This window comes from Suricata suricatta, chromosome 13, assembly GCF_006229205.1.
Source record: "Suricata suricatta isolate VVHF042 chromosome 13, meerkat_22Aug2017_6uvM2_HiC, whole genome shotgun sequence".
Classification (NCBI taxonomy): Eukaryota; Metazoa; Chordata; class Mammalia; order Carnivora; family Herpestidae; genus Suricata; species Suricata suricatta.
In genome coordinates, this window is record NC_043712.1 from 1082635 (window position 1) to 1092478 (window position 9844).

A 9844-nucleotide genomic window follows, 5' to 3' on the forward strand; every position below is an offset into this window, starting at 1 on the left:
CAGTTTAATGCTGGTTCCAGGCCACTCGGGTCCCGCTGGGGGTGTAGCCTCAGCCAGCCGCTGCTCTCACTCCACGAGCCCGACTGGGTGTCAGGATTGTTCTCAATGCTGGCCCCAGGGCCCCCTCCACAAGATGAGGCGGCTACCCCCGGACATAGGGCCCTGTCCTTCCAAAGACGGCCTGGCGGTGGAGCAGTGTCTCTGTTCCCGGCGCGCCTCAGTCGGGCTCCCAATCCCCTCACTGGGTGCCGACCTGAGGTCCACGAAGGGCACAGGTGGGCTGCCAGGGCTCTGGGTGGGACTGCCCTAGGTCAGCCTGCCCAGCACCACCGGGGGTTTTCCAGGGAGCCTGCACCCGATCCCTGCTCCCAGGTGGGGGGAGCGGCCTCAACAATTCTGTCCCGTGGCCCCCTCCGGGAGACTCACAGGGACCGGGCCGAGTGCTTGCTCCAGCCCTGACACACCAGGCAGCCAACAGCCACTCACAGCTGCGCTCAGGGTGCAGGGGTGAAGATGACACCCGCAGTGCCCCACCCTGTGCTACCCTCAAGAAGTGTGTACAAGCACACAAGTAGGCACGCACACGACAACCAGGGAGGTCCTGAGGACTGTGCCCTGGGCAAGAGCCTCCCCAAGTCCCTGCCTGGCCCCCGTCTGGCTCCGCCAGGGCTCACTCCCCAGCGCCTCCAGCCCACGCCAGCGGCTCGTCACCGTCGTCTGCAGTGACTCACAGACACAATGAACGGAACTTTCCAGCTACTGAGACAAAGACACACGCAGGTGTGAAGCAAACAGCCTGGATGGCGGCTTGAGACCTCAGTCAGGACAACGCACCCTCCTGGATGGCAGACAGCCCTCTGGACTCTGGAGCTCTCGCTGCACGGAGGCCTGGAGCCCAGCATCTCCGGGAGGGCGGGGGACGGGCAGCAGCAGCATCGTGGTGAGCCCCCCGCCAGCCTGGCTCAGAGACTGGCACCAGCCTTTGCTGTGGCTCCAAGTCATGCACGGCAGGGTCCGTGGCACTCAACCCCGGGGGCCTGGGATGCTCCTCTTGGTCACCCAGCCCTGCCTCAGACCCCAGCGGTCAGCAGCGGATGGGGCGCACTGGGCCCATCAGAGGACCTCTGCACCAGGCACCTGCTGCCCCGTGGGAGGAGTACAGAGGCCCCTGCCTCAAAGACGCAGACCGGCCCTTTCCTTAGGGTGCCCTGGACGGGCCGAGGGCACACCTGGGCACGAGAAGTGGGGTCCCTGTCCGCCTCTCCAGGGAGCAGGCCCGGTCCTTGGGAGCCCACCCGAGATGGCGGGGTATTCGAGGACTTTGCGAGGCCAAGCCTGGCGCGGGAACAAAGCCCCAGGCAGGTGCGGCGCGTGCGCCCGGCGAGCCACGCTGACTGCACAGAAGCTCCGCGACGGCTGGATTAGGAAGGCGCGCTGCCTTTAATGCTCCGCTGGCCTCGCCCGAGCCGAGCACAGCCACCCCGCAAGCCGGCGGGGGCCACCTAGCAGGGGAAGAAGTCGGGGAAGATACTGTCCACCTCGTCCCGCAGGGCCAGGCCGGGGCAGCCTGCCTCCGGGCCCCAGGGCTCCGGGGGGCCGTCCGGGAGCCCCTGGGAGCCGGGCCCGGCGTCTGCCAGGAAGCTCGGCTCCGCCCTGTCCAGCAGGCTGCTCCTGACTGTGCTCCGGGAGGGGACAGCGGCGCCTCTGCCCTCCAGAGAACCTGGAAACGTCAGAGATGGGACACGTCAGCCCGGTACCTGGGGTGCACGTGGCTATCAAGTGTGGGGTCAAGGCGCAGAGGCCCACCTATACCTGTCCTGCCCGCCTCGGAAGCCCTTGGCTCCCGAGGGCCCTGCAGGGTCACGGACACACCACACTCACGCACGTACACAGTGCGTGCACACCACATTCGTGCGCTTGCACACGGGGTCCGCGTGCACACCGGCCACCTCGTGTTCCCACCCCGATGACATCCAGCAAGGAGGAAACAGGAAACCAGAGACACACCAGGACCCCGGCACCGCACAGCAAACTGTGCCCGGTCTCGTCTCCTCGCTGCTCCCAGCCGCCTGGCCAGCCCCTCGTCCAGGCTGGCCAAGGCCTCCGAGCAGACGGTGGCCCAGGCCGCGCGTGCCCACTCACCCAGCCACCAGTCGGGACCGGCGCTCAGCAGGAAGGACGTCCCGTCTCCCACGTCGCCTCCAGACGCAGAACTGAACAAGGCCGGAAGACCGCACCCTGACTGACGGACCCCAGGGGGACCTGGTCCTCCCTCCTCGAGACAAGGGCGTGTGCCCTCGCAGGTGGCTTCGGGCTTAGGGTGAACAGGGCACCCCCTCCCTCCCCTCAGACCCCAGGCCTGCCTGCTGGGGACAGCCCGGCCCACCCCGCCGCCTCTGCCGGTTCTCCCCAGCCTCGCCACGCTCCCTTCCCACGCCCCAGCCGGCGCACGCTCGCAAAACACAAACGCGTTTACTATCAGCCGGAACACAGCCTGGGAACACGACGACGTTTTCGGAAACGCATCGGAAAACCACACGGCAGCGTCTGGCTCCAACAGGCCTGCGCTGGCAGCTGTGGCTCAGGCAGACAGCGAGGGAGGGGTGCGAACTTCCCGGGCTGGGGCGGGCAGAGCCCGGGCAGGGCTAGGAGGCGGCGTGCGGGGCTGGTGCGCACACCCGCCAGGCACCCACCTGGTGTCCAGCGTCATGACCGAGTCGGCCCCCTCCATCGGGGACCCAGCCTGGCCCTGGCAGCTCTGAGCCTCTTCACTCCCCAGAGAAGGGGGTGGCTGCCAGGAGTGGGGAGGCCAGGGTGGAGGCGACCTCAGGGCCTTGGAGGAACTCGGGTCTGAGGGCCGGGCCACCAGGCTGCAAGGCTCTACAAGAGAAGGGAGGTGTAGCTGGGGAGCAGCCCTCCTCCAAAGGCCCCAGCCCCCGCCCACGGCACCCTGCACAGGACCCGAGGGGCTCAGGAACAGGACGCAGACGGACAGACCAGGGACAGACGCCTGCGGCTGCAGACTCTGCCCCAGGGGCCAGGGGAGCTTCTCGGAGGAGACCCCACTGACCTCAGGGCAGGCCCTGGAGCACAGACCTGGGACCCTACCCCCATCTGCCCACAGTCCTTGACCCCGGCCTCCCCCCTCAGAACTAGCTCCCTTGGCACGGAGACCTCTGCCCTCTCGTGCCCTGCCTGTGGCCCCGGCTCTACCGCCAGCCCCGACAGCAAGCCTCTCCTCTCTGTGGCGGGCACGTTCAGGGAATCAGAAAACACATCCTCGCCTCCTGTGGCACTCGGGGACGCTGGCCCGGACCAATCACCAGCACTGTGCCCGAGGAGTGACAGACAGCTGGGGTGCGGGGCCAGCACGAGGGAGACATCAGAGGTGCCTGCAGGCTTGGCTGGCGCAGCACAGGGAACAAAGCGGTGACTCACTCGGTTACAGGAAAAAAAAAAAAAAAAAAAAAAATCACAAAAGCACCGGGGAGAGCAGGGCAGTGTGGGGGCCGCTGGAGCGAGCTGGACACACGGGGGCCGACATGCCTCCTGGAGGCCCGGGGGGAGGCGGGGCCCAGCCTTGGGGAGCAGAAGCGAGTTAGGACCCTGCAGGCTTGGATGCTGCTCTCCAGCAGACACGCAGACAAAGAGCACGGCCACCGCTCACAGCTGCCCCCTCCCCCGCCTGCCCCTCCAGGCAACCCTTGCCCTGGGGGGCTCCGGCGTCTCCCCCCCCACAAGCTTGCTTGTCACAACAAGAGACCCAACAGGAAGTGCCCGGCCGGCTAGGGAACAGGCCCTGCCCTGCACTCCTGCTCACCGGGGAGGCCTGGTGGCCCGTCCAGCACCTCGGCTGCCCCCAGCGGGGCCTCGGCCATACCCAGGGTCGCACGGCGAGGAGCAGCCTGGGGCCTAAGGCACAAACACACAGAGAGCACACCCTGAACGGTCTGCGTCTGCTGCCCTGATGGGCTTCCCAGCCACACGGGGGACACTCACCCAGTCACGCCCGGCGGTGCCAGCCCGGGATCCGGTGCACCTGCTGAGGTCGGACTTGACAGGCCCAGCTGCAAGATGTCCCTCTGCCACTTGTGCCACGCTTCCTTGGACAGAGTGAGGGCCTAGAATTGGGACAGACATGATAACCAACAGCAGCCTGTCAACCCAGGCCAACAACCCAAGGGAACAGCCCGCTGTTCTCTGTCCCCTGCTGGGGTCAACGGGGTCAGCCCCAGCGCAGACCTCGGACAGGAGAAGCAGAGCAGGTAGAGGCTCAGCGTGAGGGACTTAGGTGACCACCTAGCTTGCGCCCTCTCCTGGAGGCGGATCCAGCACCAACCGCACCACGCCTGCCTGGAGCTCACAGCTGTGCCCCAAGGGGGCAGGGGGGCTGGGGCAAGGAGGTCAGAGCTGCCCGCAGCCGCTCCCCCGCAGGGCGCACTCCCCAGCACTCACGGCGGGCCGCTCCTGTCCGGCCACCAGCCGCAGGAACTGCACCGACATCTCCAGGACCGAGGCCATGTCCTCCCGCCGGCCATCAAAGCGGGGCAGCAGGGCCCGCAGGCGCTCGCAGCTCACGGAGATCCGCTTCCTGCTTCCGTACAAGCACCAACGCCCGTCAGCCCACCCGGCCGCGGCGGCCAGGTCACCCTTCCCTCCGAGCACCTCGGGGTCTCCTCGGCTTGAAGAACAGGACGGGATGGGACGGGACACGCCCCCGCCTCCCTCCGTGAGCTCTCCAAATAACAGCTGCCCAGGTGGTTCGGGCCGGCCACGGCCAGCCGGGGTCCCGGAGATCCCAAGCGTCAAACCTCCAGACGCCCACAACTCCGGTCAAAGGGGGGCGCTGCAGCGGAAGCCCCGGGACCCCCGCCTTGGGGGCTTCTTGTTCACTGCAGGCACCTGCTAAGTGTCCCCTTACCGCACATACCCCGCCAACCCTGTCCCAGCGGTCTAAGACCCCCCCGCAGGGCCCCAGGTCAGCCGCCCTCTCCCCTACCCCCTACCCAGCCCGGCCGGACCCTCCACCAGCGCCGCCCACCTGCGCTCCCTCTCGCTGAGCACGTTCCGCGGGAGGCCGGAGCCCGCATGCTCGGCCGCTTTGTCCTCCCGGCAGCCCTGGGCGCTGGATGGGGAAGAGCCGCTGCCCGGGAGAGGCCGGGGCACCGAACTCGGTGAACCCCAGAACCCCGTGCTGGCGTCCTCGGGGGCCCCCGCCTTCCCCCCACAGGGTCTGGCCCACGGCCCTGGGGGAGGGACCTGCAGCTCGGTCCACTCGCATTGGGTCCCCCCGCCCAGCACCCCTGACCCCCTCCTGCCCCGCAGTTCCTCACCTGCACCTGCCGGCGCCCGGCTCAGCTCCCCCGGACGCCATGGGCGCAACTACACAGACGCTCGCTCACGCCCGGGACCTCAAGTGCTGCCTCACGAGAACGTCCCGCCAGCCCCGCCCACTCACGTGGGCGCCGCCCGCCCCACGTGCGCCGGCCCCGCCCAGGCATGCGCTCTGCTCCACCTCGCTCACCTGGGGCCCTAAAGTGTCTCCCGCCAGAAGTTGCCAGAAAGTGGCGGCCTGGGTCTGCCCACTCCAGGGCCGGCGTGCGGCCAGGCCTGAGTGGTCCTCCCTTCCCTTCCGGGGGGGATCGGCCCACCTCCCACTCAGGTGCCGCCTCCCTGGGTGCCAGCCCGCAGCTGCGTCTGTCCAGAGGGAGGCGTGATGCCCTCGAGGAGCCTGACAAGGGAGGAGGGCGCGGGTAAATGGCCGCGACAGGAAGGGTGGGGCAGGAGGCAGAGTAGGTGATTTTCCGGGCAGGGCTGGGCGGTGGGCGCCCGGATCAAGAACCAGCAGGAGCCCCGGCTGGCACGTGGGCCCGGTGTCAGGAGAACAGGGGTGGCGGGCTGGACTCCCCTACAGAGCAGTCGGCGGTACCTGAGGCAGGAGCAGGCACAGGTGTGGGAGGAAGAGGAGATGAGAGTTTCTGGAACGTTATGCGGCCGGGGGACCCAGGGAGGACCCAGGGGAGACCGTGAGGCCCAGGTAGGGGTTCCCAGAGGAGAGGGGGAGGCTGGTCTGAGAACTGCTCACCAAGACGTGTGGCGCCCAGGGGTCGGTTAGGGTTGGGTTGGAAGGTCCCCGCACCTGCCGCTGGGGGCCAGCAGGTCTACAGTCCACGTGTGCCTCTCCCCCAAACGTGTCCTCTTGCAGGGCGCTCCACCTAAACGACGTGTCATCATCCACCCAGGAGCCAGGGGGCGTCCTGACAGCTCCCAGCCCCCCCATGTCACTAACCCCCCGCTCCCCCCCCATGTCTCCCCGGCAAGCCTGCCCCATCCCAGCCCCCTGCCACGCCTCTGCTCTCTGCTCCCCTGGGCCCTTGGACTCCCCCTACCCCTCAGCTCATCCCGCAGGGGCCTGCGGGTCTCTGGGGGTCTCGGTGCCCGTGCCCTCGCCACCTGCCCTCTCCTCTTGCTGGACCCCCAGGGGTGGGCGTCGCTGAATACGCTTTTGTTGATAGGACTGAGCCCCCTCCCAGCACGGAGCCCTCCCCCTAAGGGCGAGCGGCCCGGTGGCGCGCTTGGGGTTCTCTGGCCGCCTAAGCGCCCCGTTTAGTTTCTCACGGTTACAAGGGCTCCGAGCTCCGCGATGGGGGCGAGGTGGGGGTGGGGGGTGCCTGCCCAGCTGCGTCCCTGCCCGGCCCTCAGCCGCCGCAGTTCCCGGCGCCGCCGGCAGGGGGCGCACCCGGCCTGGCGCCCGAGCCCCGACCCTGGCACCGGCTTTTTTTTCCCCTGCTGGAAGAGAGAAAAGTGTTGTGTTTCGGAATAAAGCAAAGGAGCTTCGCCCAGGCTCCGCATCCGAGCCGCGGCCGCCCCGCATGCCGCTCCCCGACGGAGCGCGCAGCCTGGGGGACTCGTACAGGGGCGCGCGGCCGGCGGCGCGCAGCGGAGGGCACACCAACGGGACCTTCGTGTTCGACGACGGCCGATGCGCCCCCAGGTAGGGCTGATGCGCCTCTCCCCGGGTGGAGGGACCCCAGTCCCCGCTAGCGCCCCCGCCCAGGCCCCTCGCACGGCACAACCGCGCGCCCTGGGGTCCCACATTTCCCAGAGCCCCACATCCTAGGTCCACCTCCACTTCCGCAGCCGTGAGCGCCCTCCGCCGCCTACCTCGGGGAACAGGGGCGCCCCACGGGACCAGCCACTGCAGCAAGGGGGCACTTACTCCAGGGACCGGCAGGTGCTCCTGGCTGGCGTCTCTGCTCCCTGGATGCGCAAGTGCCCCCAATGCGGCCATTTTTGGGTGTGCAGCCCCAAGCAGCTCCCAGGTGCGGGGAGCTGGGGCTGCACCGGCCTCCCAGCCCCCCTCCACCCAGCCTGCTGGAAGGAGCCCACTGGGGTGCTGCCGCAAGGGGGCGGCAGCGGGGCATAGGGGCCAGAGCACTCCGGTGGAAGCACGTGTTCAAGGGCAATTCCCAGAACGGGCTCGACTCCTGGTGAGAGGCGGGTGGCCTGTGTCGCACAAAGGGCAGGAATTTTGGCTTTTAATGGCATGGTTTGGGGGGCTTGTCATTTCTTCTTTTGGGCGTTCCCATTAGCTCAGCTCGGTGAGAAGGGGGCCAGCCGACCTGGCTTCTAGGCAGCCTGAGAGTGGGCCACCTGTGCCTGCACAGTGTCCCAGGAGCCACGTGCCGGCTGTCCCGGTGACTGGCCCAGAGGGCACAGCGCTCTGGCACAGCCCAGGGCGGAAACAGACCTGACCAGCTTGTGTCCCAGCCCAAGGGCTGGGGGGAAGGTCAGGCTGGATGGGGAGCCCCCCAGGGAAGGGGTGAAGACTCACCCCCACCAGGGAGGAGGAGGCCGTGTGAGGACCCCCCGCCCAGGGGAGATCAGGCTGGGCAAGGGCCTATGATCTGCCTGGAGCAGGGGCAGCTGAGGCCAAGGCTGTTAGGTCAGGGAGGCTGTCTTCGGCCGGGAGAGGGAAGACCTTTCTCGGGTCCAGTGAGGGTCTGGAGGGGGATGGGGCTTCTGCAGGTCTCACCACAGGGCCAGCCTGGAGTCCGGCGGCCTGGCCTCCCTCCCTCCCTACAGCTCGGGCCGGCTGGATCGTCAAAGGTGCCTCATGGCTCTAGGAACAGTGCTGTGGCTCCCGGCAGAGGTGAGGCTGGAGGGGTACCCCTGCCTCCTGCTGGCGGAGCAGCCTCCAGGCTGTCAGGTGAGGTACCTGGGGACTGGGGATGGGCTCCTGGCTCTCTGGGCTGCAGGAGTCCCTCCCATGGTGCCTGGCCCCCATCTGGACCCTGTGCCTATCCGGCCGGGCAGGGCCCCAGGTCCTAGCCACCCCGGAAGATCCCTGGGCACTGTCTTTCCCACCCTGCTTCTTCCCCAGGTGCACATATTGCTGCCATGCAGGTGACAGTTGTTACGGAAGGGTCAGGGGCCCAGGGAGGGCCTGCCTTTCCCTGGAGCGGGCCAGTGCTGGCCTTTGGGTCAGAGTCCTCTGGCCTTTTACAGAGCCCCCCACAGCCCTACCCTTCCCCCCCACCCCGACCCCAGGGACTGGTGTGGCACCCTGTGAACCCTGGTGGCCGAGGGCACAGAGAGCCGGGACTGGCGTCCTGCCAGGGCACATGGCTGGCCAGAGTTCTCGGCCCGCCCTCCAGGCCCATATTAGGGAGCAGTGCCTGCAGGGCAGCAGGAAGTGGCCCAGGCCCCGTGGCAAAGGTTCTTAGGGCCCAGGCCTGGCTGCCAAAGGGCGGCTTCCCAGGTGGGGGCCTGGGAGGGACTCAGAGCTGTCTGGTTTGGGCCAGGAGAGCCTACAGCAGCGGCTCAGAGAGATAGAGGTGAGTGAGAGGGGGAGCAGGTGGGGGGGGACACCTGGGGCTCTGTGTCAGAGTGCAGGTTTGTGGGTGTGACCTGTGTCCCCACGGCCAGCTGCACCACAGCCTCTGAGTCCCCCAGCCAGCTTGTCCACATGCCCGGGTCTCAGCAGCCCGTGAGGTCACTTGATTGTCGTGGCGTGGCCGCCGCTGGGCTCTGTTACCGGGACTTCCATTCCCCACGACGTGACTAAGAGCAGATTCACTCCTGAGGCTTCTCCTTGGGCTCCCCGAGGGCGCAGGGTTCTGGGGGCCACCGCGGGGCCGTGTTCTCCCAACGAGCCCCGTCTCCTGTCGCAGCGAGGTCTGCCTACAAGTGCCCACAGGGAGGGTGCGCCCCTGAGTGTGCCGTGCCCCCATGCATGTGCCTGCATTCATGTGGGGGGGGGCGGCCGAGGGGGTGTGGGGGTCCCCGGGTGGAGCCCCGGGGTGGGTAGCGGCTCAGGAGCAGACTCTGATCGTACAAGTATTTTTAAAGTCATCTTGGGAATTCTTCAGGCCGTGTGCATGCCTGTGTGTGTGTGTGTGTGTGTGTGTGTGTGTGTGCATGCGCGTGCAGATGAGGCTGCCCACACTGACCCAAACTCCTCTCCTCTGGAGCATGGAGATTAGCCAGGGCCTTGCCTCGGGGCGCGAGGCTCATACTAGATGCTGAGTCCCTGGTAAGGCCTTCCGGAGAAGTCCGCCACATCAGGGGTCCGCCATGCGGTCACTCCGGGCTGCTCTGGGGCGGCGACGTCTGCAGCTTCGGCCACACAGCCGCCAGCTCTGAGTGCCCGTGATGTTGCCCCACGGGTTCACAGCAACCTGACCGGAGGCTCCCTGCTGGGGACCTCGGCTGGCACTCATCTCCTTGCAAGCGGGGGGCATCGAGGAGCCCCGGGGGACCCAGCTCTGGGCGGCTGGGCAGCTGCAGGAACGTGCTGTGGCCGGGACCCAGCCAGTGCCTGAGCCAGTGGGCCAGCTGCCCT

The 9844-nt window shown here is 68.0% G+C and overlaps 1 protein-coding gene across 1 annotated transcript; it reads right to left on the reverse strand.

Annotated features, from left to right (window-relative positions):
• Nucleotides 1-1421: 1421 nt before the first annotated feature.
• Nucleotides 1422-5428, reverse strand: SOHLH1 (spermatogenesis and oogenesis specific basic helix-loop-helix 1). Its single transcript, XM_029920882.1, has 8 exons — nt 5334-5428; nt 5042-5143; nt 4456-4591; nt 4000-4121; nt 3821-3912; nt 2694-2880; nt 2143-2213; nt 1422-1720 (listed from the first exon to the last, which is right to left on the reverse strand). The coding sequence occupies exons 1-8, from the start codon at nt 5372-5374 to the stop codon at nt 1503-1505; spliced, it is 969 nt and encodes a 322-aa protein (XP_029776742.1). The 5' UTR covers nt 5375-5428; the 3' UTR covers nt 1422-1502.
• Between the last annotated feature and the right edge of the window lie 4416 nt (nt 5429-9844).